General features: G+C 47.2%; 2 protein-coding genes across 7 annotated transcripts in view; one reads left to right on the forward strand and one right to left on the reverse strand.

Moving 5' to 3' along the window:
• Nucleotides 1-775: 775 nt before the first annotated feature.
• N4bp2l1 (NEDD4 binding protein 2 like 1) lies at nucleotides 776-26,720 on the forward strand. Of its 6 annotated transcripts, XM_036171916.1 has the most exons (6): nucleotides 776-1,264; nucleotides 18,752-18,879; nucleotides 19,372-19,460; nucleotides 21,588-21,780; nucleotides 22,671-22,721; nucleotides 26,658-26,720. In XM_036171916.1, exons 1-5 carry the CDS (start codon nucleotides 1,089-1,091, stop codon nucleotides 22,712-22,714), a joined length of 630 nt encoding a protein of 209 aa, XP_036027809.1. In that variant the 5' UTR covers nucleotides 776-1,088; the 3' UTR covers nucleotides 22,715-22,721; nucleotides 26,658-26,720. The 6 variants fall into 6 exon arrangements, with proteins under 6 accessions (XP_036027809.1, XP_036027808.1, XP_036027811.1 ...); XM_036171915.1 differs by lacking the exon at nucleotides 26,658-26,720 and having other exon boundaries at nucleotides 778-1,264; nucleotides 22,671-22,772; XM_036171918.1 differs by lacking the exon at nucleotides 26,658-26,720 and having other exon boundaries at nucleotides 779-1,264; nucleotides 21,714-21,780; nucleotides 22,671-22,772.
• The window catches only part of Brca2 (BRCA2 DNA repair associated), a 42,318-nt gene continuing 40,937 nt past the window's right edge, over nucleotides 26,092-27,472 (reverse strand). The window contains exon 27 of the mRNA XM_036171913.1: nucleotides 26,092-26,931. Within this exon, the coding sequence (XP_036027806.1) occupies nucleotides 26,386-26,931 (546 nt within the window). The 3' untranslated portion in view covers nucleotides 26,092-26,385. The remainder of the gene's footprint in view (nucleotides 26,932-27,472) is intronic.

Genomic DNA, 27,472 nt, shown 5'->3' on the forward strand with positions numbered 1-27,472 from the left:
GCATGCTTCATGCTGGGAGGGGAATTCCCGGGAGAACAGCCTGCTCACTCCCCACCCCAACCCAGGGGAAGCCCGAAGCTAGTAACGCTGGTCGTGAAATCTCTGGTCTTTAATTTGGATTCTAAGTGTCAGAAGGACACTATTTCTTTCCCCACGCTTCTTTTTCATAATGTGCATGCTTTAAATGCCAAACATAAGATGTTTTTATTTTACAACAATTGTAGCCAAAGTCACCAGTATCTTGGATTTTCTAGGATGCAAGTTTTAAACACTCCGCTTCGTTCCGAAAACCAGAATCACCCTATTGGTTCTATAGGGAAATACTGGAGAGTCACAACCAGTGCCCACCAATGGGTGCCGCCAACTCCTGCAACTGGAACTTGATTTTGTGCAAATGGTCCCAGGACAATCTCTCCTGCTGTGTGGCAGCAGAGAGGTATCTATGCAGCCTCCTAAGTCCACCGGGACCTAAGGAGCGAGAAGAGACTTCAAGTTGCCTAAAGCTTTCTAAGGATAGTTTTGACAGGCTGATAAGGGTACTAAGAAACCGAACAGCACCCTGGAGGAGTGTGCCCCAGTCCTTGGGACGCCAGCCAGATACTGGTACACACGCAGTGGGGGAGACAAGGGCCTTTTCTGTTACAGCTCAGATGTGCCTGTCGCGTTCTTTTAATCGCCAACGGGAACTATTTACTTTCAAGGTCTAGGCCTGTCTGAAGTGAAACGAGGCAGAGCTGTAGCAGGGGGCTGGGCTTCCACAGTGGCTGCAGGGAAACCTCCCACTGTGTCCCCGGGCCGGGCCCCTTCCCTCGGGAAGGCCAGCGGAAGACAGTGGGAGGCAGGAGGGAGCGCTGGGGGCTGCGTCACCCGTCACCCACGCTTCCCTGGCTGTCAGTCTCCCTGCACCCCGGCCTCGCAGGTAGAGACGCCCCCTTCCCGCGGTTCGCGCGGCTGGGAAGGAGGGGCTGGGCTCCGAGCGCCCGCCCCTCCATCTATCACATGGCCGGAGAGTCACAAAAACAACAGCTTTGGCCAAGACCGTGACTTCAGGAAGGGAACCCAGGGCCCTCGCCGCCACCCCCCTCCCCATGGAGGACAGTTTTCTGGAATCGTTTGGGAGGCTGAGCCTCCACCAGCGGCAGCAGCAGCAGCCGCCTGCTCGGCCGCCGCCCGCGCGGGGGCCACCTCCGCGTCGCCACAGCTTTAGGAAACACCTCTACCTCCTGCGCGGCCTCCCGGGCTCGGGGAAAACCACGCTGGCCAGGTAATGACAGCGGCCTGGCGCCCACGCGCGCCCCTGCCCCGAGCGGCTCCGCGCGCCGCCCCTGCCCTTGCCCCGCGCGCCCGGGAGCTTTGGCGCTCGCCGGCCCGGGAGGATGGACCTCGCTCGGCGCGGCGCCTTGCGCAAAGCCCCCAGACGCCACCGGCCCTTCCCCGCTGCGCTCGGCCTGGTGCCCGCCGGGCCGCGGTCGCCTTCGCCCCCCAGCCCCGGGTCGGGGAGGCCCGCGGGGACTGCTCTTCGGGAAAACCTGGTGGCGACTGCAGAGAAACCCGCTCCCCGCCCGCTGGCGCGCAGGCAGCCGCCACGGGTGCGTCAACAGGCGCTGTCACCGGAGCTAGTTCGGGGGGGGCCCGGGACCGGGCAGGTGTGTGTGGGGTTGGAGGGGAGCGCGGCGCTGGCCGGGGCCGGGGTCCGCTTTGAGATCTGGTGGATCGGCGCAGCCTGCGTCTGCTTCGGCGGCTGCGAAGGCGCACAGGTGCTCGGGGGTGCGGGGTGGGGGGGGGGCGCTGGCGGCGCCACCACCGACCGTCACTGACAGCCTCTCCGCGGGCGCCCAAATTCGTTCACTTGCGAATTGCGTAAGCGGCCCTCCCCGTACCGGGTCAGCGAGAACTGCGGGGGCTTGCTGCCTGCTGCACCTTGTAGGCCCACCGCTCCGGCCTGAACGCCCTCCACTCCCTGCCCTGCACTTGGTGTTCCAGCAACGTTGGACGGTTTCTCTCCTTGCTGTGCTTAATGATGCTGGCCCTCCTGCCTGGCTTGCCACCCTTGGCCCGACTGCTGTCACTAGCCTTTTAAAACCGGTTCTGTTGCCTCCTCTCGCAGCTGCCTCACCCTGCCGTTGAAGCCGCTCTTCTCAGCGCTTTGGCTCCTGTTTACATCTCTGTGACTGCGCTTAGTTTTGCACAGGATTGTTTTTCCTTCCGTGAGATGCTTTGAAGATAGGGGCCATGTCTTAACCCTCCATCGACATTGTCTGGCACACATTAGTCGATAGAAGCAGTCACTTGCCACCCGTGAGCTTTCCATCTCATCAGATAAGGCTAGCCGTAGGACCCTGGAACCGCTGAAGAATCGAGGTGGCCTGCGGTCACATGCTGATTTCCATGGCATCAGGTAGTGATCATAGCGGGAGGGCCTGAGTCTTGGATGGGGACACTGAGGCGGCCGATAAGGTGCTGACGTTTATCGTTGGGGTTCTAGTTGGTTTGTGGAGTAGAAGCATTCAGCCAACTGCTGGATCCCTTTGCAAATTAAAGGGATAGGTGACTGGTGAAGGCCACACTGGTACCCCTTCCTAAGACACACTTACTGTAGGTCCTGTCCAGAGGCTCCTGGCGGTGGCAGGGTGGTGTGGTGTGGAGAGCCTCCTTGGAAAACCCAGCACAGCTGGGTTTTTTGTGATACAGCAATTCACGGTGGGTACATGTGTTACCAAAAGCTTCCAGGATGCCGAACCTTGTGCAATTTCGCTTTCACTTTGCCAGCCTGTAACCATCACACACTCAAAGTCAGAGAAGGAAGTTACTCCTTTGGCTCGGTTGCCGTGTTGGGAAAGGAAGTAGTGTGCTGGGGTGGCCTCTAAGGTTCCTCTCTGTCTCTAATTTTCTATACTTTTAAGATTTTAATTCCTCATGACATTTGACTAAGCCGAAGACACTGGACAAGAGTATGTTTCATTAAACACCCACAGGGACAGATGTGGTGAGCATCTCATTAAACACCGGTAGAGACAGATGTGGTGAGCGCTGGCCGGAAAGAGGGAAGCCTGCTGTCCATCTTCCTCCTCACTAACTCGCTGTTGTCTTAACGGTCCTTAGACCTCTCTGCGGCTGCTAAGAGGGGATTACATTAGAGGGTTTCATGGGGATCTCTTAGCTTCCTGTCGCCAGACCTAAAAGTGATGGCCTTGGGGTTGACATGCCTTCATACCCAAGCTCTACCACTCACTCACTGGGTCTCACACCTCCAGCACCCCTCCTCTTCAGTCGGGACACCGACTCTTCCTGCCTTAGAGGGGGGTGTGAAGATGGAATCAGTGAGGATGCCCTCTGAAACTTTAAGGTGGTGGCTATATAAATTTTAGGAGGTGTAGGTAGGAACATGAGAGGCTGGTGAGATGAACCCTTGAGTTACCCAGGCAAAGCCTGGCTGTGCCATGGAGGAGCCATACTGTGGACTGGGAGGCCTGGGGGCTGGGTACGGTCAGCCTTGGGCCTCAGCAGTCTTTGCATGCTTCCAGATGGATTGATATAAAGTCCAGTGGGGTGGGATGTAGCCCAGAACCAGTAAGAACGGGTCAGGAAGGCACAGCCTGGCCTCTCCCAACCATGTTTCACAGGGTAGGAATGGGAGAGAGGAGAATGGAAGACTTTTAAAATACACTTGTGTAGAAAATAGAAAACTGTAAGGTTATTATGTATTTGCTAGATTCCGAGAGTCTTTTTCTCTATATGTTTCCCACATTTTCTATAATGAACATGTATTTCTTAAATCAGACTAATAAAACTTGTCAACATTGGAGGAAGTTAGTGTCTACAAATATGGGCTTATCTTTTCCTGCTTAACTTTTATATCTCATCTGACTAAATAACTAATAAAAATCTCTTTTAAAAATAGGATCTGTTTTGTCTTTCAAGTCAACATTATATTCTAGAATATTCACCCATGTCTTTTCATATGTCCAAGTGGTTGGGATATAGAAAGTATCTTTCTGAATTTGTTGAATTTCCTTTTTTTTTTTTTTTTAAGTTGGATTGTTTTCTTTTGGTTTTTTTGAGACAGGGTTTCTCTGTGTAATTACTCTGGCTGTCCTGGAATTCACTTTGTAAACCAGGCCCGCCTCGAACTCACAGAGATCCGCCTGCCTTTGCCTCCTGAGTGCTGGGATTAAAGACCTGCCGCCACCACTGCCTGGCTTAAGTTGGATTTTATCTGGTTTAAAAACTTACCCACATCCTAGTACTCCAGCCAGTGCATTCTAAATCTATGTTAGTTCCTGAATTCAGTTAAGTCTCATCTGGGGATAGGTGGTCATTCCTGACTGTGGTTTCAGTTCTGGGAACTCATCCTGAGGAAATGCTTGGACAAGCATGCAGACACAGAATGTTCATCAGAGATTTCTGTGGAGCAGGAAAAAAAATGCAAGACAACTTAAATATCATGTATGAAATATTAAATAGTAAATATAAGAATAGATTGGTTTATGAGTCACTGATTGAAACAGAGATGTTTATTTGACCTATAAATGTATTTTTTCCTGTCTTAAAGACACACACAGGTCTGAGCATAAAGCTCAGTGGCTATAGAGTGTCTGCCCAGCACAAAGCCCTGCATTCAATCCCCAGCATTGCAGAAACCAGCTGTGATGATGCCCATCTGTGATTCCAGCTCTTGGGAAGTAGAGGCAGGTCATCTTTGGCTACATAGTGAGTTTAAGACCAGCCCGGGAGGTTGGGGATTTAGCTTAGTGGTAGAGCGCTTGCCTAGCAAGTGCAAGGCCCTGGGTTCGATCCTCAGCTCAAAAAAAAAAAAAAAAGACCAGCCTGGGATATGTGAGACCCTGTCTTTAAAATGAAAAATAAGATAAGAAGGAAGGTACACACAGTCCACATACCCCATGTTGTACTCAAGGAAAAGAGATCTGTATAGATTCTTAGAAGAAAAAACAACTGTCAGGAGATAAGTACCCACCCACAGGTGTTGACTTTTAGTAGTGGGATCATGGACGTTCCCCTCACTTGTCTTCTCGTTTTCAGCAACAATTTTATGTTGCTTGGTAACTTAAAAAAAAAAAAAAACATCTTGAAGATATATGTATGTGTATGATTGTTTTGCCTTCATGTCTGTATGTTTACCACACGTGTGCCCGATGCTCACAGAAGTCAGAAGGCACAACGTCTCCTGGCACTTGAGTTACAGAGGGTTAAGGGCCATTATGAGGGTGCTGGGAATCAAACCTGGGCCCTCTGAAGAGCGCCAAGGCCCCTTGACCTCTGAGCCATTTCTCCAGCCTGCTTGGTAACTTTTAAAAGGAAAAATCAAGGCCCAGTGGAGTAAAAGTTTTGTTTCATGACCTGGCTGACTGACAATGTCATTCCGTCAATGAGAGTCTTTCATGGGTTAATTTCCCATTGGACGTACGCTAGGAAACTCACTCATGAGGAGATGAACTTTTAACAACGATGACTTTTTTTTTTTTTTTAAGACTTATTTATTATGTATACAGCATGTGTCCCTGCGGGCCAGAAGAGGGCACTAGATCTCATTACAGATGGTTGTGAGCCACCATGTGGTTGCTGGGAATTGAACTCAGGACCTCTGGAAGAACAGTCGGTGCTCTTAACCTCTGAGCCATCTCTCCAGCCCTGACATTTTTTTTTTCTTGATTCTTTAACTCCTGAGATTCTTCTCTAGTAACACGAGCTAACACTTGCAAACACATTCATTGTGAGGATGGCAGACAGCTCAGTAAACAGACTAATGTGGGCTGTCTATGGCCAGTAGTAGTCAACCAGTAATCCATGGTAACCGCGTTCCCTTGCTTACTGAGACGTACACTCACTAAGGCTACAGAAGGTGCCTATTCCAGATAACCAGTGGAAACAAGTAACGGTTAGAAATCAGTTCTGTCCTGCAGGCAAGTAGGGTGCAGTGGGACAGCACCTTGGTGCTGATAGCCTTCAAGGCTAAGGGAGCCTGTGCAGAAGGTGAAAGTCAGTTAAGGACAGAGTCTTCTCCACATGGAGGTGGTTCTTGTCTTGGCCTGGAAGAGGAGGCAGAGTGGGGATGGAGAAGAGCCCATTGATCTTCTGGCTTAACTAAAGGGGAGCTTTCCTAGCGGCGAATTCACTGGTTAGGTAGGCCCAGGGCTAGATCTGGAGATGACTGAACGTTGGATGTGGGGCCCAAGAGAAGGCTCAGCAGGTGAAGTGCTGGCTGTGTAGGCCCTGGGTTCAATCCCTAGAGCCCACAGAAAGGTGGGGGCAAGAGCTGACTCTACAGGGTCATCTTTTGGCCGCCACAGTCTCTGTGTTCAGCATGCCACACGTACATCTCACACACACATAATAAAAATAGTTTTGAAAAGTTGAGTGGGGAGGTAGAGCTCCAGTCCTAAGACCCTTTTGCTCTTGGCCTTGTGGTCCAGGACTGGCAGCATGACCCAGCCACATCTGATTCTGCACATGTCTCTTCCCGAGCCTCAGCCACAGATCTGTGGATAAGCCTTGGGCATTTCTTGTTGTGTGTGCTCGTGTGTGTGTGTGTGTGTGTGTGTGTGTGTGTGTGTGTGTGTGTAGAGAGGAGGGTTTAAACGTCTCTGTTGTGGTTATTTTCACCTCTTTAAAGGGTTCAGATCAGCACACATGAAGTGATTGTCACTGTATTTATTTTTTTTAATTTCCCCAAACAGAAGCTGTGCCCCCTCGGCAGTAATGCCTTCCTTCTCCTCTATCCCTGCAACCTTTGGGTTACTTGGTATTGCCATGTTTTTGCTTGTCTAAGTATGTCATGTACGTAGGTCATGAGTGTCTGTCCTTTGTCTCACTTAGCATATGTTTCAAGGTTCATGCTTGCACCAAATATGAGAACACCATAATTTTTATGTCTGAATAAAATATTCCATTGTGTGGTTACACAGCTAATGTGCCTTTTTGAAATGCAATAGGACTCTCTTTATTTGTTTGTTTGTTGGAGCGGCCTTGTTTGAAAAATTAAACGTCTCCATTCTGTCAGTTCCCTGGAATGGTTTTGTATCTGTTTTTGTTTTGCATCTTTCCCTTTACCAGTCAAAGCCGGATCTGGCCCCCTCACTGCGGGACATGCTGGTCCCTTTGCAAGCTTCTTCGTTGGGCACCATCACAAATGACTCCTAAGCGCATTCAGTTAGGCTCAAAGGATGCTGCCTAATGGCGGTTCCTTCCTCCTCATTCACATCTCCAGATACGTTTGATAAGGAGTAGGAGTTTACAGAACCATGCCGGTTTATAATCACTCTCTGAAAGGCATGTGAGGGAAGGAGGCCTCCACTGTACAGGAACCTCCTCACCGTGTTTCCTGACACTGCTGGGACCATGGGGGAAGACCCAGCTAATGTGGCATGTAGTGCTTCAGGTGTGCTTGGAGAATTGTGTATGATGTGTAATGATTTGGAAGGAAGTAGAAGTGGAGGAAGAAATGAGAGAGAAAGAATATTTTTACAGGAAAAGCGAAGGAGGTGCCTAAGAAGCTCCTGTAGTGTTCATTCTAACTCAAGCCCAAGACTCGAGGCTCTGCTGAGGAAATATCTTGATCAAGGTCGCAGGGCTGAGGCCACTGCCGCCGCTGTTTTTCAATACCTTAAATCTAAGGCCCCACCCAGGACAGGCAAGCCTTACTACCACAGACCTACCTACATCCCCAGGCCTGAACCAGAGCCCAGGAAGTGGGAGGGGCCTGATAAAAGAGTCTGATGAAACAACAGTTGCGGTAGAAAACCCTTCAGGCCCTGTCAGGGGTCTCATTTCACCTGGATTGCAAGTCTCGGGGTAAGGAAGCTGCGTTTTACTATTACCAGTATTAATAAGAGATGTTCATCCCAATTAAAAACATTACCAAGGAATTTCTTACTTTTGCTAATGCATTCATGGCACTGGGAGATGATTTTTAGATCTTAAGTGTTTGAGTTTATCCTGAGCATGGTGTACCAGAGAGGGCTGTCAACTCCTAAGTTGCTAAATCAGCTCCTATGATAGGATGTTTATGATTCAACTTACTTCCTTGGTGCTCCAGTAAAATCAGTGTAAAAGGGTGCCTTTCCAGGGCCATTTGGACTCTAACAAATACAATAAAACATTTTTTTGAAGATGTATTTATTTATTATGTACACAGTGTTCTGCAGGAGTGTATGCCTGCAGGCCAGAAGAGGGCACCAGATCTCATTACAGTGGTTGTGAGCCACCATGTGGTTGCTGGGAATTGAACTCAGGGCCTCTGGAAGAACAGCCGGTGTTCTTAACCTCTGAGCCATCCTTCTAGCCCCAAAGGCACTATGTTTTGGTCCCTTCAAGTCATTTAAAATCTACCTAACCCTGTGGGACTGGGGAAGCTGTGTGAGGGACAAATGAGCTTGATTTCTAACTGTTCCTTCATAAGGCTTTGTGATGCATCTTGCACATGGCTTGGGGAGAAAGCTTTCTCCTTTATCAAGGTAAGAATCCGGGAAGAGGAAGGGAGACTTGGAGAAGGGCTCAGCACACAGTGAAGAGTGCTCCTAAGATTTATTCATTTTTATTTTATGTGTGTTTGCCTGCATGTAAGTATGTGCACCACATGCATACAGTGCCCACAGAGGCCAGAAGAGGGCGCTGGATCCCCTGGAACTGGAGTTACAGATGGTTGTGAGCCACCCATGTGGGTGCTGGGAACTGAACCCTGGTCAGAGGATAGTGTAGATAGTGTTCTTCACTGCTGAGCTGTCTTTCTAGCCCCAACCTTGTGGTTTTTATTTCATACATGGAAATGTTATGTGATGGAGAGCTCGTGGGTGTGGGAACTGTTCAGAACAAATGCACCTCCACCACTTCCCAAAGTTACCGGGCACCCTGTGGAAGTGTGATTATAGAGTTGGGATACAAGACAGAGGGGAGGAGGGTTTTTCTGCTACCTAAGGAGACCCTGCAGAGTTTTTAGCTTGTACTGGATTCTCTTTTCATAAATAGATGCCCCCCTACACACACACACTTTTTTTTTACTAGAATGTGAGTAGTTTCATGATGTAAGTTCTTTTTTTTTCTTTCTTTCTTTTTTTTTTTTTTTTGAGACAGTGTTTCTCTGTGTAGCCCTGACTGTCCTGGAACTCACTGTGTAGACCAGGCTGGCCTGGAACTCAGAGATCCACCTGACTCTGCCTCCAGAGTGCTGGGATTAAAAACGAGTGCCACCGCCAGGCCTGATGTAAATTCTTTGAGTCAGGAACCATATCTAAGTTAGGTGTGTTACATACCTGTAATGCCAACACTCGTTGAGGCTGAGGCAGGAGGATTGCTGTAAACTCAAGGCCAGCCTGGATTGCATAGTGAGACTCTGTCTCAACAAAGAAACTCTATCTTCTGTCCTACCTCTGAAAGAAGTCCTGCATCTTGTAGGCGTTCACTAAAGAGTTGACCAGTGGATCTGTTAACAAAAGGCAATGCTCGAAATGCCCCCAGAGACTCAGCTCAGATGCTAACGTGGCTTTTGACAAAAGAAGGAAGCAAAGAGGAAGTTGCTCACGTGAGAGAATGAGTGTGCAATGTAGAGAATCCACAGCGTGAAGAACAGGCTACGCCACTCGCCCTAGATGCCATCCGATGCGTGAAAACATTGGATATGCCAGCCCCTTTATTTGGTATTTATATTAAAAGATAGACTTAAAAATTAAGATCACAGGTGTGGCTACTGTTGCCTGTAAACAGCAACAATCGAGAGCCTAGAGTGGCCCTCTGCCTGGACAGCTGCCTTCTAGCTGTCCCTGACCTATGACATCCCGGGAAAAATACAGGCCCAAACCACAGTCTTGACTTTAGTTCCTGATTCCTTTCCCCAGTCCCGAGAATGAGCAGACATGATTGAAGAACCGAGAACAGACGCGGGGGAGCAGGTCCCATCGTGAGATGACAGGCTGTCCACACGAGAGCTAGCTAGAGGAGCTTGTCTAGAGTTAAGTGGGTCCACACTGCCAGATGATGACGGTGAGGGCCTCGTGGAGGACCGTTACCAGAGTTCCCTCAGCCTTTGTGGCCTGGTGACACAGTCGAGGTTTCTCAGGGAGTGGAAGGTTGCTTCTCTAATAACATAGTGATAAACAGATGGGGCAAGAGGTACGGTGGAGACAGACGCCTGAGGTCAGGGCTCAGGCCTGATGTGGGGCGGGCAACAGCAGGCCTCAGGTGCTGCCCGTGTGCTGGACAGTGCCCCTCCCTGCTCCAGGCTGCTGGCTGCGGGGTAGAATACACCTCCCTCCCAGGCCTCTCTGGAGGCTGACCTTGAGAACGGTATCAAACCGTTGGGACCTTGAAAAGAGTTTGCTCAGTTATGGCTAAAGATCACTGCATTCAAGAGCCATCCCTCAGCGCTGGAGGGATGGCTGAGCAGTTAGAGCAGTGGCAAGCAGTGGCTGCTCTTCCAGAGGACCTGGGTTCAATTCCCAGCACCCACATGGCAGCTCACACCTTTCAGGGTTGCTGACACCCTCACACAGACATACATGCAGGCAAAGCACCAGTGCACATTTTAAAAAAAACATAAATTGTAGCTGGGCAGTGATGGCACAAGCCTTTAATCCCAGCACTCGGGAGACAGAGGCAGGAAGATCTCTGTGAGTTTGAGGCCAGCCTGGTCTACAGAGCGACACACAGAGAAACCAAAAAATAAAATACATAAATAGATATATAAATAAATAAAAAGTACCTTTGTGGGGGGTGAAGAAGAGCATACGTGTGTACGTGTTTTAAAAGGGTTCTTGGGGTTGGGGATTTAGCTCAGTGGTAGAGTGCTTGCCTAGCAAGCCAAGGCCCTGGGTTCGGTCCTCAGCTCTGGAGAAAAAAAAAAGTGGGGGGTTCTCAGGTAAACTTGGAGCTTTAAAGCTCCCTGGAGAGATTAGCAGAGTCACAATGCAGACAACCGCGCAGTAACTCAGGAACAGAAGTTAGAGCGAATGGGGGGAGGGGCAGCGGGACAGAGACTGCACAATGCCTGTGTCAGGTGACACCTTTGAAGACTCAGCAGTGACAGCACGTGGACGCCTGTGGTTAGTTAGAGCTGCAGTTTCAAGGGCTCTTGCCTCTTCCTGTGCGCAGCACAGATGTGAAGGCCGGAGCTGCAGGGGTGCTGAGAGGTGGCTGCCCAGGGTGGAGTGGGCAGAGGAGAAGTGTGACCAAGGTTCAGTGATGGACTTTAACACAGTCTTTTTCGGGCCTGAAGATGGCTCAGCAGTTAGAGCAGAGAGAAGAGCTGGGTTCATTCCCAGCACCCACATGGTGGCGCATACCCATCTGTAACTCCAGTTTTAGGGGATCTGAAGCACTCTTCTGGCCTCCTGAAGTACCAGGCAAAAGCATGGTGCCTACAGGCACTCACATATACACATCAATTGTTGTTGTTTGTTGTTTTGTTTTGTTTTGTATTTTCCAGAGCTGGGGACCAAACCCAGGGCCTTGCCTAATAGTAACTGCAGGCTAACACATGCTAGACCATGGCTGCCTGTCGCCCATGTGGGACACAATGAGCTTCATTCTCTTGGAGTCAGAAGAGCTCAGAATGGGCAATGCCACTCGGCCTGCTTCTCTCTAGACCTGAGGTCAAACCTGGCAGCACCACTTGGAAACTCGGAACCCTGGCCAGTTATTTAATCTTTCAAGGAGGAGTTTCGTTATCTGTAACTGGAGGAACTATTATTATTTACTTCGGAAAGTGGTACAGTAGTTAAGAGTTAAGGAGAGGCTATCTACCCCCAGTTCCTGTCTCCTGCTGACCGATCTGGAAGAGTTACTAGAACCAAGAGGGAGCAAGAAGGAGATGTGGTTTTAGCTGACATTGTTCAGACACACTTCTGCATAAAAATAAACTAAAAGTATGAATTCTATAAAGGAAACATTCTCAACCACTGAACATAATAAAGTGTTAGAAAAGGAGGCAAGATGATGTGATGTAGAAATGAAACAATCCCGAGGCCAGCCCTAAGTCCATGCAGTCATCTGGGATGGGGCCGAAAGTATGTCAGGATGGTGGGAAGGACGAACTTAGGCAACAGTGGGGGACAACCGGGTCCCAGGTAGAAAACTAGTCAAGTTAGAGCCTCAACCACAACTCTATATAAGCAAAACTTCAGATGGGCTGAGGAGGAAAATGTAATTACAGACACGTTGACATGATCTTGGGGTGAGAAAGACTGTTCTAATATAGCATCAAAAGCATGGGTTTGAAAATAAAAGATGCTGTATGTGGCTAGAGTACAGTTATAAAGATTTAAACTCCATAATCTAGAGATTACTGTAAACAAAGTTAAAAAGCAATTGAACTATAGGGAATTGAAATTCGGTAAGATAACCCTCCTGATAAGGAGCTACACACCAGAAGATGATGGTCAGGAGGAGAACAGGTACATTGGCAAGTCATGGGACAATTGTTAGGTGAATTGTGGAGCATCCCTGTGAGTAAGTGTAAACTACTATGCATTGAAATGTTGTAGAAGCCCAGTGGTGGTGCACACCTTTAATCCCAGCACTCAGGAGACAGAAGCAGGCAGATATCTCAGAGTTCGAGGCCAGCCTGGTCTACAGAATGAGTTCCAGGACAACCACGGCTACACAGAGAAACCTTGTCTCAAAAAAAAAAAAAAAAAAAAAAAAAATCCACCCCCCCAAAAAAAAGTCATAGAAGAATATTTCATGGGGTGAGACACACTTTGCTATGCAAAGAAAGACTGTTGGTGGAAACTTGGTATGGTTTGTAACTCATTCCTGTTTTTATACAAAAAGAGGAAATAAAAAAATGAGTCTGGGTATCCAGGCACCTGCCTTGGGAGGCACTTGGGAGGCAGGGGCTGATCTCTCCAAGTTTCAGGGCAGTCAGGGCTACCGAGAGAGACTCTGTCTCAGCAAACAAATAAATGAGTTTATAAACAAGCAAATAAACTTTGGGCTCAGTAATGACACATTGCCACCAAGCCGTAAGGACCTAGTTTGGTCCCGGAACCTGCATGGTGGAGGGAGAGAAGCGGCTCCGGAAAGTTGTCCTCAGACCTCCCCGGGGCACATACACACGTAACTAATAAATGAAAAGACAATTGAGAAGAATAATGTTATACATACTGGAAGGAAAACCAAGTGTTAGGAATTATTTTTAGATGGATAAATACAGGAACCTATCCTATTGATTTATTTATTTGGTCTTTAATGTTTCAATGTGTATCTTTGCTAATTAGGAAAAAAGGATAGTTTCCATAAACAGAGACAGAGGAGGCAGCTTGGCCGGTACCACCAGCTAAACCTGTGACAGTTGGACCATCAGAAAGAACAAGAAGGCTGGGTGCAGTGGTGCCTGCCTGTAATCCCAGCATTTGGGAGGCAGAGGCAGGAGGATTTGCCACAAGTATGAGGCCAGCCTGGTCTGCATAGCGAACTTCAGGCCTGTCAGAGTTCTACAGCAAACCCGTCTGTAGCACGGGCCGGGCTCAGTGGTCCCTCTGCTATCCCAGTGTTTGCAGGCCCAAGGCAGAAGGATTACGGATCCAGAAGTAGCGTGAGCTACACAGACGGAATAAACAAACAAACAAACAAACAAATAAGGTGAAGAGTAGAAAAAGAAGATCAAGAAGGCTCTTTATAAAACAATTCTAGCTGGGTGGTGGTGGCAGTGGCGGCAGCGGTGCACGCCTTTAATCCCAGCACTCGGGAGGCAGAGGCAGGCGGATCTCTGTGAGTTCAAGGTCAGCCTGGGCTACAGTGTGAGATCCAGGACAGGCTCCAAAACTACACAGAGAAACCCTGTCTAGGAAAACCAAACCAAACCAAACCAAACCAACAACAACAACAAAATTCTACCTAGAAAATATGAAAAGAATTTCAAATGATTCCATGATCCCGATGTAAGACTTGCGGGATCTCCAAGGTGTGGATTGCCCTGGGAAGGCCGCCAGAAACGGGAACAGTCACGTGGTCTGCGTTTCCGCTCACACATCAGTGTCGCTAAGTAAGCCAGTGAGCTGATTTGGCAGTGGGGACTGGCCTTTTAGCCTGGTGTCTGCATGAGCACAAAAGGCAGGGTGTCACTGGAGTCAGGAAGTACACCTCTCCTCCATACCACCCTTCCAATCCGGAGCAAACCACCGGAGGAGACTCGTTTGGACTCTTCCAAACGGAAATCTATAGAGACAAGAGGTCATTATAGATGAAAGACACCAACGAGACGTAATTATGATAATTATCATAACTATGTGGCACTTGAATGAAAAATATTTCAGGAACTATAAGAGAAATTTTTAAAATATTAAAATATAAAATGAATGAAAATATTTTTTATTTTTTAATTAATTAATTAATTTTTTTATTATCAGCTTGATACAGTATAAATTCTTATCTTAATAGTGGAATGTTTCATTGAGGCTTGCTCAGTAATTGAGTAAAAAACCAAAACTTATAAGCCACAGTCATCCTCCCTGCTATATAGCCTCCCTGGTTCTGTGGGTTGCAGTCTGATTGTTCTTTGCTTTATATCTAGAATCCACTTATGAGTGAGTACGTACCATGTTTGTCCTTCTGGGTTTGGGTTACCTCACTCAGGATGATTTTTTCTAGTTCTATCCTTTTGCCTGCAAATTTCATGCTGTCATTGTTTTTCTCTGCTGAGTAGTACTCCATTGTGTATATGTACCACATTTTCTTAATACATTCTTCAGTTGACAGGCATCTAGATTGTTTCCAGGTTCTGGTTATAACAAATTATATAACAAATTAACAAAATCAGAAATGAAAAGGAAGACTTAACAACAGACACTGAGGAAATCCAGAGAATCATCAGGTCATACTTTAAAAACCTGTACTCCACAAAATTGGAAAATCTGGAAGAAATGGACAATTTTCTGGATTGATACCACATACCAAAGTTAAATCAAGACCAGATAAACTATTTAAATAGACCGATAATCCCTAAAGAAATAGAAATAGTCATTGAAAGTCTCCCAACCAAAAAAAGCCCAGGACCAGTTGGTTTCAGTGCAGAATTCTACCAGATTTTCAAAGAACAACTAAATCCAATACCCTTCAAATTGTTCCACACAATAGAAACAGAATGAACATTACCAAACTCTTTTTATGAGGCTACAGTTACCCTGATACCCAAACCACACAAAGATGCAAAAAAGAAAGAGAATTACAGACCAATCTCCCTCATGAACATTGATGCAAAAATACTCAACAAAATATTGGCAAACTGAATCCAAGAACACATCAAAAAATTATCCACCATGACCAAGTAGGTTTCATCCCAGGGATGCAAGGATGGTTCAACATATGAAAATCTGTCAATGTAATACAACATATAAACAAACAAAGAAAAAAACCACATGATCATCTCATTGGATGCTGAAAAAGACTTTGACAAAATCCAACACCGCTTCATGATAAAGGTCTTAGATAGATCAGGAATACAAAGAACATTCCTAAACATAATAAAGGCAATTTACAGAAAATAATTTTAAATTATGAAACTATGAGAGGAAATTTTGAAATCTTTGTAACATAATTTCAAGTAATCTATTGGGGCTGGGGGCTGATACAAAGTTTCTCTGTGTAACAACCCTGGCTGTCCTGGAACTGGCTCTGTAGACCAGGCTGGCCTCTGCCACCCGAGTGCTGGGATTAAAGACGTGTGCCACCGCCGCCCAGCAACTTTATAGTTCTTGATGGTTAAATAATGCTGGGAGAGTAAGTTTTGAAATACAGATTAGTGCCCGAGTCTCTCATTTTAGCGAGTGGGGGAGGGGCAGTGAGGAGGGGAAGCTATGTGGAAGCAATTGTCTTTCCATTTTCTCCCTTTTCTACTCTTCATTTTCTCAATTTCCCTAATGCATGCGGCTCCTGGGCAGCATAGAGAAAGCTAGAGCTGAGCCCCCTCCCCTGCTTCTCCTGAAGCAGGGGGAATGGTACTTAAGGCTCACACTTCAGTTTTACAGTCTAAGTGTTATCACCTTGTTGCTTCTGCTCAGCTAGCATTTTTGATGTCTTGAATTTTCAACAGGTTGCTGTAGCTGTTGGTACTAATTTAGCATTTGGGTAAAAGTAAAAAGAAAAAACAAAGTCAAAGGGACAGACCACAGGGGAGCCCACCGGGTGCCACGCAGGGGACATGCCCTGGCTCTCTGTCCTCTCGGCTAGTTTGTGGGCAGTTCTCCTCCGAGAGTAAGGACCGTGATTTTATGTTTTCCAGGAGTGATAAGAGGCAAAGTGTGGGGGCTAGAGAGATGCCTCAGAGGTTAAGAGCACTGCTTGCTCTTCCAAAGGTCCTGAGTTCAATTCCCAGCAACCACATGGTGGCTCACAACCATCTATAATGAGATCTGGCGCCCCCTTCTGGCCTGCGGGGATATGTGCAGACAGAACACTATATACATAATAAATAATTAAATCTTTAAAAAAAAAAGAGGCAAAGTGTGAAAACCTTGTTTTAAAGTCTGTTTAGAGAAAGCATTAGAAGCTGAAACTTCTGTCTGTAGTAAACCTCGAAGAGCAAAGCAGGAGTCCTCAAGGGTTCCACAAGGAGAGAACAACTCACCTCCGCAAGGCTCTAGAGCCTGTGCCCAGCATTTCTGACGATTGACCACACTGAAGCTGCGGTTTCTTTGCTCCTATTTCTTTACCCTGGGTGTGCCTCCTCTCACCCCCTCTCATGTGAGGTAAAAGTTTCCTCAACCCACCAGGTCCAAGTCAAATGCTCTCTCTTTTGCCAACTGTTGATGTTTCTGATCCAAATTCTCTTTGTGTTTTGCTGGTACAGCTCTGCCTCCATGTACCACACAAACTGTGTAGGAGGCCTGGCCCCTAAATCAGCTAATCATTCATTGTGGAAAGTATTATAACTCCTTTACTTATTTCTGGGCCTTAACACTCCATGTAACACTGGGTGTCTGATAACTGGTAACCAGGGTTTAATAGGTTGGCTAATTGATATTTGTCCTTTGATATTGAAATTTATTATCTCGGGGCTGGAGAGATGGCTCAGGGCCCTTGCTGCTCTTGCAGAGCACCCACATAGTGGTCTGTAACCGTAATTCCAGCTCCAGGAGATCTGATGCCCTCCTCTGGCCTCCATGGGCACATGCAGGTGGTGCACACGGACATAAATAAAAATAAACAACAACAACAACAACAAAATGAAATATATTCCTCCATTTCCTCACAAGTCTACCAAGGATAGTTGGTTACTGTTAAAAATCAAGCTAGCCACCACAGCCTGTAACAAAGTGTGTTTACTTTGTCATTAGTTCCAACTCTGCTCTCGCACCTTCCGGAAGAATTCGGGCAGAGGAGCTTCCGTGCTGATTCTGGAGTGTGTATTTACCGACATTTTAAAGTGGAGGCTCTTGCTCTTTTCCTTCCTTACATGCACCGCCACACCCCCAAAGCCCCATATTCCCACATGCTCAGGGACTGGTAGTTAGGCTGGGTGGGGTGAGTGATCACCAACAGAGGGACAGTGCGTGGCTGCGGTGGAAATGAGAGGCTGGAACCCAGCTCTGCAGCTCTGCGTTCTCGCTGGATTAAGATAATCTTAATCTCAGCACTCGGGTGGGGGCAGAGGCAGGCGGATCTCTGAGTTCCAGGCCAGCCTGGTCTACAGAGCTAGTTCCAGGACAGCCAGGGCTCCACAGAGAAACCCTGTCTTGAAAAACAAAACAAAACAAAACAAAAAAGGAGGCGGGGGGGGGGGGGGGGGGGAATTAAGTTACCTCTATCGCTACCAAGACCCAAACTGAAAAGGCACCGTGCCTCTGCCTGCTTTTGCTTGTGTTTCCCATCCTGCCACCCTCCACACAGCTGCTGGAGGAGTGGTTTCCCATCACCAACAGAACCCGTTGGGCTGCCGGCGAGCACTTCCAGATGATCAGCTTTTGCATTTGTATTTTGTTTTTATTTTAAAGGAGGCACAGTGGTTCAGCCCTGACCCGGCCACTGTTTGATTTAATAGAACCTGTCCCCAAATGTAATGGAACCCCAAGTGGAAACCTCTCCTTTGAAATTCTTTCCCGCAGAACTTACTCCCCGCCCCGCTTCTGTGTCACGCAAAGGCGCTCTCTGTGACGTTGTCGTTTCCTGTGACATTTTCATATTTAGACCCGAGTGGTAGAGCTCAGAGGGCGCAGGGACACGATTGGGTTCACCTCTCTCCTTCTCTTGTGCTTTCTCCATTGGTTTAGGTATTGTTAGAACTCAGAGGGTAGCTCACACACATCTCCTTTATCCACATTTCATACCTCAGCGAGAACTAGTTGCTCAGATGGGTCCTTACAGAGCTCCGAGGAATGGGACCCAGGACAGGTAAGAGTTTAGGGGCTGAGGGAAGGGCTGCAGTGTGGGGGCATGATGCCCGTGGGGCGGTCTGGGAGGGCACTGGTGTGCCCTGGAGAGGAGTGGCCCTGGTAACTGATGTCACCATGCCTTCAACTTTGCTCGGAGTGTCAGAACGTCCTGGATGCTGCAGGAGGCAGTGGGTGTGACCAGTGACCTCTTACTTTCAAGGGTTGGCAACGTGCACAGTGGCCTCTCAGGCTCCTGCCTCCCGTTGAGGAGTGATGACTTTCAGATGATTGCTTCTCCTCTTAAGGGGAGTGGAAAATTCCAAACGTGGAGGTCTCAGAACTATAATCTGCTCGCTGGTAAAGATGGAAAGGAACGATTCTCCCACGACCAAGTATAACGGGGAAAATCCCTTTTCCGTTTTCCCACTTTGCAGACAGCTGCAGCGTGACTTTCCCAGGGCCCTGATTTTCAGCACCGATGATTTTTTCTTCAGGGAAGATGGTGCCTATGAGTTCAACCCGGACTTCTTGGAGGAAGCTCATGAGTGGAACCAGAAGAGAGGTGACAAATTCCCTTCCAAACTTCCAGGAACCCCTTGTTGTGCATGTAGATTGAAGCAGCTGCTTTTTTTTTTTTTTTTTTTTTTCCCTTTTGGTTTTTTGAGACAGGTTTTCTCTGTGTAGTTTTGGTGCCTGTCCTGGAGCTTGCTCTGTAGACCAGACTGGCCTCGAACTCACGGAGATCCACCTGGCTCTGCCTGCCGAGTGTTGGGATTAAAGGCGTGCAACCCCACTGCCCAGTGTCTTGAAGCAGCTTCAAAATGCATACATTTCATGGAAGGGGCTTTAAGCAAAGCTCTGCCATTTCCCACCCAAGCAGGATGGCGGGGCTTGACTCGTAGTAGATTCCAGGGAAAGGAAACCCCTGATGTTTCTGCACTAGGGGGCGTTTAACTGCGGGGAAGGCCTCCTTCGAGGAGGTGACCCAGTGTGGATGATGCTCGCTCTGGTGACTGCTGCATGGTGCTCACTCTTGTGTTGCATTGTGTTACAGCGAGGAAAGCAATGCAGAATGGCATATCCCCCATTATTATTGACAACACCAACCTGCACGCCTGGGAAATGAAGCCCTATGCAGTTATGGTAGGAATAAGCATCATCTGGATTCTCAGTTTGGGTGTTCTGTGACAAAGTTGAAACCTGTCTTCTTTCCTTTTTCTGCTCTTCCATGATTTCACATTCACTAAGGGTAGTTCTCACAGGGAGCAAGCAGGTAAAGTTATTTTAGGGTTTCTCTGCTGTTGAGTTGCTGAGGAGCTACTGTACCTCAGAGGGCCGACCATAAATGGTCTAAGTTCTTGGTGGATCTCTCTCTCTCTCTCTCTCTCTCTCTCTCTCTCTCTCTCTCTCCTCTCCTCTCCTCTCCTCTCCTCTCCTCTCCTCTCCTCTCCTCTCCTTCTGTCCTCTGTTTTTTTGAGGCAGGGTCTCTCTCCATAGCCCTGGCTATCCTAGATCTCACTCTGTAGACTGGGCTGGCCTCAGACTCGTTGGGATCTGCCTGCCCCTGCTTCCCTCCTTGCTAGAGTCTCCATTTGGGCTATTTTCTGTTTGGGGCGCACCCACTGATACTTGCAGGGAGTTACAGACTAGAGAACGGACAGTAGGGTCCCAGTGAGCCAGGTCTACCTGTGGTAGGCTGGGGATTTCAGCACTCTGTTGCTGAAAGTTCCAGGACAACAGAATTTCTCAGTCTACGAACAGATTTAGGATTGCCAGCATGACCCTTTAAGGTAATAGAATACAAATAGCAACACACACCGGCTCCATTCTGATCTTTTCAGACAGTGTTTGTATCTTACGCTAACACGTTTTCACTCCACAAATGGAGCAGAGCAGGAGGCAGACAGCTTCTTGAGTTACAGGTGGCCCCAGCCTGCTGTCAAGTCTCCTCCACGGGGCTCATGGCAGCATAGCGTTAGGATTCTTCCCCATTTGGGCAAAACGGCAGAACAGACAGCTGTGCTTCTGTCTACTGATGCTTTCCTGTCAGTTCTCCTCAGGCCCAGGGTGGAGAACTTAGGTGAGTCTACACCATGTATTTCAGTTCACATTCAGGGTCACATGAGATGAGCAGGGCCATGATGCCTGCAGACAGCCCAAAGCAGCTAAAGAGCTGTGACTTCCAGAAGTCATTCCACATCTTGGTTTTGGACCTTAGCCACCCCTGTTAGTGAGACCTAGTACTAGTTGTTCTTTTTTTTGAGCTGAGGATGAACCCAGGGCCTTGCACTTGCTAGGCAAGCGCTCTACCACTGAGCTAAATCCCCAACCCCCTAGTTGTTCTTAAGACATGGTGGTTGAATCCTTTCCTGAATGGAACTGACTATCCAAAAGATGAAGAGGGAACTTACATTTTTAAGTGTATTCATCAGTTGATAAATAATCATCTTACACATTCATGGAGTACAGTGGGCTGCTTTGGTGGATGTATTCATGACTGACTCGCAGAACTTAAGTTATCTGTCACCACAAACACCATTTGTGTGTGATGAGAACCCTCAGAATTCTCTGCTGGCTGTTTGGATTTGCATACTGTTGACTGTAAGCCCCTCTGGCCAACTAGTGCATGCTGCTCCCTTATGAGGGAGTCCCTCAGCTTAGCTCATTTAGTTCCATTTTATAACACGTTGAGCGTTGGTGGTGACAGAGGACTGTCTGAATGAGGCAGTCAGCTTATGAGTGCAAAGAACACATAGAGGTTTACACAAGAGCCTTACCAACTTTCTAAACTCACAGAAATGGGGCCCAGGGCATTGGGCCAAGCACTGCAGAGCAGAGAGAGCTGCGTTCGCAGGAAACACTATGTAAAATATGTAGAGATCAGTTTGATTTCATAAGCTATGTGGCACTCTCAGGTACAGACCAAGGTGGGAGGAAGGAAACCCATGCTAATCACACAAGTCACTTTAGGAATTCTCCTGGTCTACTGTTCACACCTGTGTTTGGGGCATTTCATCATGAGGTCAGTGGTCTGGCCTACAGATGTTCAGATTCATACTGGCTAGAACTGACAAGCTTTAACAATGAGACATAACACACCGTGAGAGGCTTGCTATGGGGACAAAATACAGTAGATAGATTCAGGGCCTGGATGACTCATAAAATGGGGGAGGCGTTTGGACGAGACTGTGGTGAATGTTGAATGGAGCGTGAACATTCCCAAGCATACATGCCATGTCTTCAATGTTTTATGTACTTTTGAAAAATCAGGCACTTGAGAATAACTATGAAGTTATATTCCGAGAACCCGACACTCGCTGGAAATTCAACGTTCAAGAGTTAGCAAGGTATCGCTTTGTTTTCCTCGTTCCTCATCCTGTCTCCTGGCGCTTTCAGGTATTTCAGACCGAACAAAAGCATCTTTTCAGGCTGGAAACGGACTGTAGTTTTCAGGCCAGAAATGGTAATTCTTAGAAACTGCTACGTTTGGAACTATTGATATGAAGACTTGAGTTTTGAGTCTGATGGCTTGTATAATGCTGAACGCTAATCCCTGGCTTGAATCTGGTCCCTTAGAAGGACCCACTGAACTTTGTGCATTAGTGAACACTTACAGCACTTCCTCTGCATGGGATGCACAGATCAGCGGTGCTTCTGCAGCAGACTAAAGCAAGGGCTCTGAATGTTAAGCAGAGCGTGGCTCGTTCATGCTACAAATGCTGCTTTGGGTGACACAGCAACATGTGTCCAAATAACACTAACCTGGTTTATAATGCATGGCTTCTGATAGCCACGCTCTGTGTCACCTGATGCCAGGGACCCGCTAGAAGCAGAGTCTCTCCAAAGTGAGTCTGTGGCTACCCCCTTGATTGCCTGGTTGTTAAATATGACATGGGTTATGAACTCCATTCTGTCATTGAAATCTTGGCAATTGAATTTCTAACCATGTCCCCGGCTGGTATTTGCGCCCTCTGGAACTTAAGATTGGTTTAGTAAGCAATCGTTTACTGCTATCAAAGACCAGCTGATCCAAATTGTTAAGAGATGCATGTCATCAACAGGCACATCACTAAATACATGAGCAGTTATATCTTCCAGTGTTTGTTCACTGTCAACATCACCAGAAACAATGCCTTTCTAAAGCTAGCCCCAGGCTTGCTTTGGGGTGTACAGGGGGGTGCGGCCTGAGAGCCAGTAGAGCTGGAGAGGCAGGTACCTTAACAATAGGATGCATGCTTTTCCCAGGTGTCCTGAGGCAGAGCAGCAGCCATGCAGTGCAGGATTTGCAATGTAAGTTGCTTGTTTTGATGGCTTGCCTTAACTAAGAATTTGTGGGGTTTTTCTTCCATGCAGAAGAAACATCCATGGAGTCCCAAGAGAAAAAATACACCGAATGAAAGAACGGTATGAACACAATGTTAGCTTTCACAGTGTCCTTCATGCAGAAAAGCCAAGCAGAGCCAACAGAAACCAAGACAGGACCAGCACCCCTTCCAGCGGCCCTGGGTCCTGGAGCACCTGCACAGAGCTCCCCAGCCGAAGGGCTCACGGCGGCTTCTCCAATGAGAGCTTCAGAAGGGGTGGCTGTCACCATGGATATTAGCATCTGTGCACAGCCACTGTAGAGTTTTCCTAAAGAAGTTTCTACTTCGATTTTTGGTATTTATTCTTTGTCCAGTTTTAGCCAGAGCTCTAATTCCAGTGTAAATAGCCAAGCCCAGAAGTTTCTGGACAGAGGTCATCTATTCATTATCTCCAACAAGCAATGTATGGCCTGATGCTGGGGATTCTCTGGAGGGCTCAAGGGTCTTTCTCTAGAGGAGGAGTTGATTTGAAACTGAAATCCAAGATCATCAATTAGCTGCAGAGTCATAAACAAGGTGTTACGAGTACATTTCTATGGGCTACAGTACACTGTCTTTGCCAGATCCATCTTCTCCATAGAGCTGGAGTGAGGAAGGGAGACGGAGGCAGGAAGTAGCTTAGTGCCATCGCTTCTCTGGGAGTCTGTGTCCAGAGGCCAGAGCCATCACTAACGGCACTGATTCTCTTTTAGACTTAATACACAGAAGGGAATGTTGTCCTTCAAGGTAACATTAGGGGACTTCTTCCCTTATTTTAACGACGTGTCACTGTTAAACATGTCTGTGAATTCTTAGGAACAAAAGCAACTAAGAAGAACCTGTACCGTTACATTCAGACCCTGCACTCAGCAGCGGCCCCAGGACAGACCCTTCCCTCTGGCTCGAAGTCTGATGTTAGTGTAAATAAACCTGCTTTCGCAAATCACCAGTTTTAAAGAATCATCAACTGATTTCTAAAATGATGCCTATAATGTGTGATTATAGTTAGCAACCCGGATGTTTAGGAGCGCAAAGCAATGAGGCAGCCAAGGAAATGTGAAAGTCATGCTCACTGAGATGAGCAGGCTATTTCATATGGTGTTGAGACAGCGAATATGGAATGCCCCTCAGATCAGTTATGAATTTATGAGTCCAAATTAAATCCCAGCAGGCTGGAATCAGATTCACTTGGTACGAGACCATGATAAAACCATGTGGGATGTATGCTCTATTTATTTTTTGGCCAATAGCTTCTTTTTAATGTTTTGTGAAATATTATTTTAAGTGTCTTATATAATGGTGCTTTTATGGTTATTAAAATTGTATATGGTATTGCATTTATATTGGGTTTGCCACTGAATTTATTTTTGGCTTAACAACAAAACATTTACCAAAACCCAAGGACTTCAACCATAAGATAACCTTTGCATATATCATAAACTTATTCATGAATCATCGTTAATAACTAGGGTTATTCAGAAGGGGTGGCTGTCACCATGGATATTAGTGTCTGTGCACAGCCACTGCAGAATTTTCCTAAAGAAGTTTCTACTTCAATTTTTGGTATTTATTCTTTGTCCAGTTTTAGCCAGAGCTCTAATTCCAGTGTAAATAGCCAAGCCCAGAAGTTTCTAGGCGGAATGAAGTCTGTACATTAAAAGGCTGGCTTGTCTTCCATTATCAACTCTGTTGAAAACCACTCAACATCTTCATGACAATAAGCAACACACTTCCTTAATATTTTCAAAACTGGGGATGGGGATTTAGCTCAGTGGTAGAGCACTTGCCTAGCAAGCACAAGGCCCTGGGTTCGATCCTCAGCTCAAAAAAAAAAAAAAAAAAAAAAAAATCAAAACTGGTGTCTTAGGTATAACAGGAAGCCCAGCTGATGAACACGATAGTACATTGGGATGAATCTGCCATTCTAATTTAGCACAGCACACAGCAGTCCTGTACCAATTCACTTGGTTTTCCCACCTGCCAGGCCCAGGTAACTGTGGGTGTCATAGCCTGTCCGTTGTCTGCAGAATGACTTTGGTGTGGATGGCTTCATGCAGTAGGTTGGCAGAGGTTGGCAAATGGGATCTCCTGCTTTTGGTTCCACAGGCACACCCAAAGGGCCAGAGTCACGTTCCCTGGAGTGGCTGGCTAGCTCTCAGAGCAGGCACGGTAGCTGCCTGAGCCGAGGCTGATGACTAGCTTTCTCAGGACTCTCAGCCTCCGCCCAGCTCCGTCTCCGCTCCCTCCGACACGGGGACACCAAAAGACTTGGTGGGGAAGCATAGAACAACTAACCACCAAGCTCATCTCAAAACACCGCTGGCCGGACACCACCAAGCTTGCCCTTCAGAAGCAATCCGTTCTTTTCCTTTCATTTGGCTTCTGACTCCTGGGCCCTTTGCTGTCTGTCACTGCCCTGCATTATTTGTAAAGCTAGTGGAGTGCCCTGTCACCCAAAGGATCTCCGTAAGACAAGTAACACCGAGGGCTTTGCCGTTCGTCCCTGGTCACGCAGTGGACACTGCTGGCTTTGCCTGTCACTCTAGGAAGGAAACATGCACACATACTGAAGCTTCATGCTTTCCTCATGCAGTGTGGATTTTTGTGGTCTACATAAAAGGTGTCTGTATAGGTGGCCTGAGAGAGGATAAAGAGGCTAATAGCATTTTTGATAGGATTCGCAAGAAAAAAGGTTAACTTTCAGCCAGGCGGTGGTGGCGGAGCACACCTTTAGTCCCAGCACTCAGGAGGCAGAGGCAGGCAGATCTCTGAGTTCGAGGCCAGCCTGGTCTACAGTGAGTTCCAGGACAGCCAGGGCTGCACAAGAGAACCCTGTCTCAAATGAACAAACAAAAAGGTTAAATTTTATAAATAACATAATCCTGTTCACAGAGGCTCATTTACTCTGCTCTAGGTTGGGTCTACAGAACCATGATTAGGGACAGGAAGACGAAATGATTTTATGAACAAAACTTCAATCACTAATAGAGCAGACAGAACACTTGAAGGCAGAAACTCGGGGAGAGCATCTGTGGATGGTGCTGTGGTCGGGAAGGCACTACCCAGCAGGCCGCCTTGATCTTGCTGGGTAGTGAAGGGTGACCCGAAACTCCCAATACTGTCTCTCTACCTCTGTGCTGGGATGACAGGTGTGTATCCTTAGGCCTGACTGGATTTCTAGCTGGAATTATTTAATTTGAGAGATTATAGTAAGGAGTGACTTTGAAGGTTCCTATAGCCGACAAGGATGAAAAACCTGCCAGAGGTCAATACTACTGTCACGTCTGTTTGTCCTGCCAGAATGGAACTCTAGCCACATGTGAAAGGACATTATTTCATAGGAGTTACCTACAAAAAAGCCTTAAAAACAGAGAGCAAACTACAACATTAACTAGTAAAGTGATGGTACTTAGAGACCTTAGTGAGACAAGTGAAAAGCAAAGGTATATTTATTTCGCATGTAAAATAATGCTTGTAGTGCTCCAATCTAATCATAAAGACTTAAAGCCTTTTGAATTAGTTAACACCTGGCCAGCTTTCGACAACTCAGTAGTTACACAGATACAGAAGCAGGCAGAACACCTGTAAACAGACCCTTGTGGAATGTGCCGTTATTTGTGTCTTGTCACACAAACGTGTAGTTTGGAACTGTTCACATTTGCAGACTGGGAGGCTAAGACTTAACAGCTAGTTTCCCATCAAGGTCATCGCAGCCTCTGCAATCCTCAGACAGACTCCTTCCTGGACCTGGGTCCTACACGCTGGCCTGGCCTCTGTGCTGGCTGGGGGTTCTCTGGTCCTTGGGGCACAGGGGTCCTTGCAGAGTCACCAGGAAATACCTGTTGACTTCCTTCTGGTGAGCCAGGTACAAGGGCTTGGGTATTGAGCAAGGCAAGCTCTTCATCAGCTACCGAATCGTGTTCCAGAAGAGAAGCGCCACTGGCCTTCTGAAATGGCGCCCTCCTCTGAGGGAAACGGGCCTCTCTTTCCTCCCTAGGTGTTGCACATTCAGTACCACGACTCCGTGGCGGCTGAAAAGCCTTCTGTGCAGCTGGAGAGACAAAGGTACAGATGGGACTGACCGGGGGAGGTAAGGGCAGCCGACTCAGGAAATCCAAGGCTCTCCTCTTCTTGCAGGTTTTTGGGTCCTCACTCTCTCTGTCCCCATCACAAGACTTTGACGCCATCTGAGCCAGGGGTGCAGACTTCTCTTTTGGTGTGCAGTGTGATAAAGGACTTGGGTAACTTTGCTCACTATTAGGTGAAAACCTCTACAAAACATAAAGGAGCCTGTCATAATATGTACGTGTATGTAAACAAAATAAAACTTAACCTTTCATTAAAAAACAGAGGACACGTTCTTTCTTATCCAATTGCTGAAGGATAGATGGTATCAAAAACATTCACACTGTTATTCCTATCCCACAGGAAATAATTTCGCACAAGAGCATCTAAAAATGACTAGAAAAGGAAAATGAACTCCTAACACAAGATTAAAAAAAACAAACAAACAAAAAAACAAAACATGACATCGTTTATGCTTTAACTTTCCCAAAGCCTTACAGAGCTGAAAACGACAGAATCGTTTTAAGAACACACCCTGCCTCATTACTACTTCTTGCTCTTTTTCTGAACACTGACTTATTTTGCGTGTGTACATGTTGTGCATGTGTGTAAGCACGCGAGCATTCCCATGCTCCAGCACACCTGTGGAGGTCAGGGGTCCACTGTGGGAGTCGGTTCTCCACTCCACCAGGTGGGTCACAGAGAGCAATCCCCAGGCTGAGCCACAAGCACCTTTACCTGCCGAGG

This window comes from Onychomys torridus, chromosome 22 (assembly GCF_903995425.1).
Source record: "Onychomys torridus chromosome 22, mOncTor1.1, whole genome shotgun sequence".
Lineage (NCBI taxonomy): Eukaryota > Metazoa > Chordata > Mammalia > Rodentia > Cricetidae > Onychomys > Onychomys torridus.

Excerpts from the sequence above, each read along its gene's own strand:
- N4bp2l1 (XM_036171914.1), top strand. The coding sequence starts at position 1,089 with ATGGAGGACAGTTTTCTGGAATCGTTTGGGAGGCTGAGCCTCCACCAG. Across the intron at positions 18,880-19,371 it reads TGAGTGGAACCAGAAGAGAG|CGAGGAAAGCAATGCAGAAT; the intron begins GTGACAAATTCC and ends ATTGTGTTACAG. Across the intron at positions 19,461-21,587 it reads TGAAGCCCTATGCAGTTATG|GCACTTGAGAATAACTATGA; the intron begins GTAGGAATAAGC and ends TTGAAAAATCAG.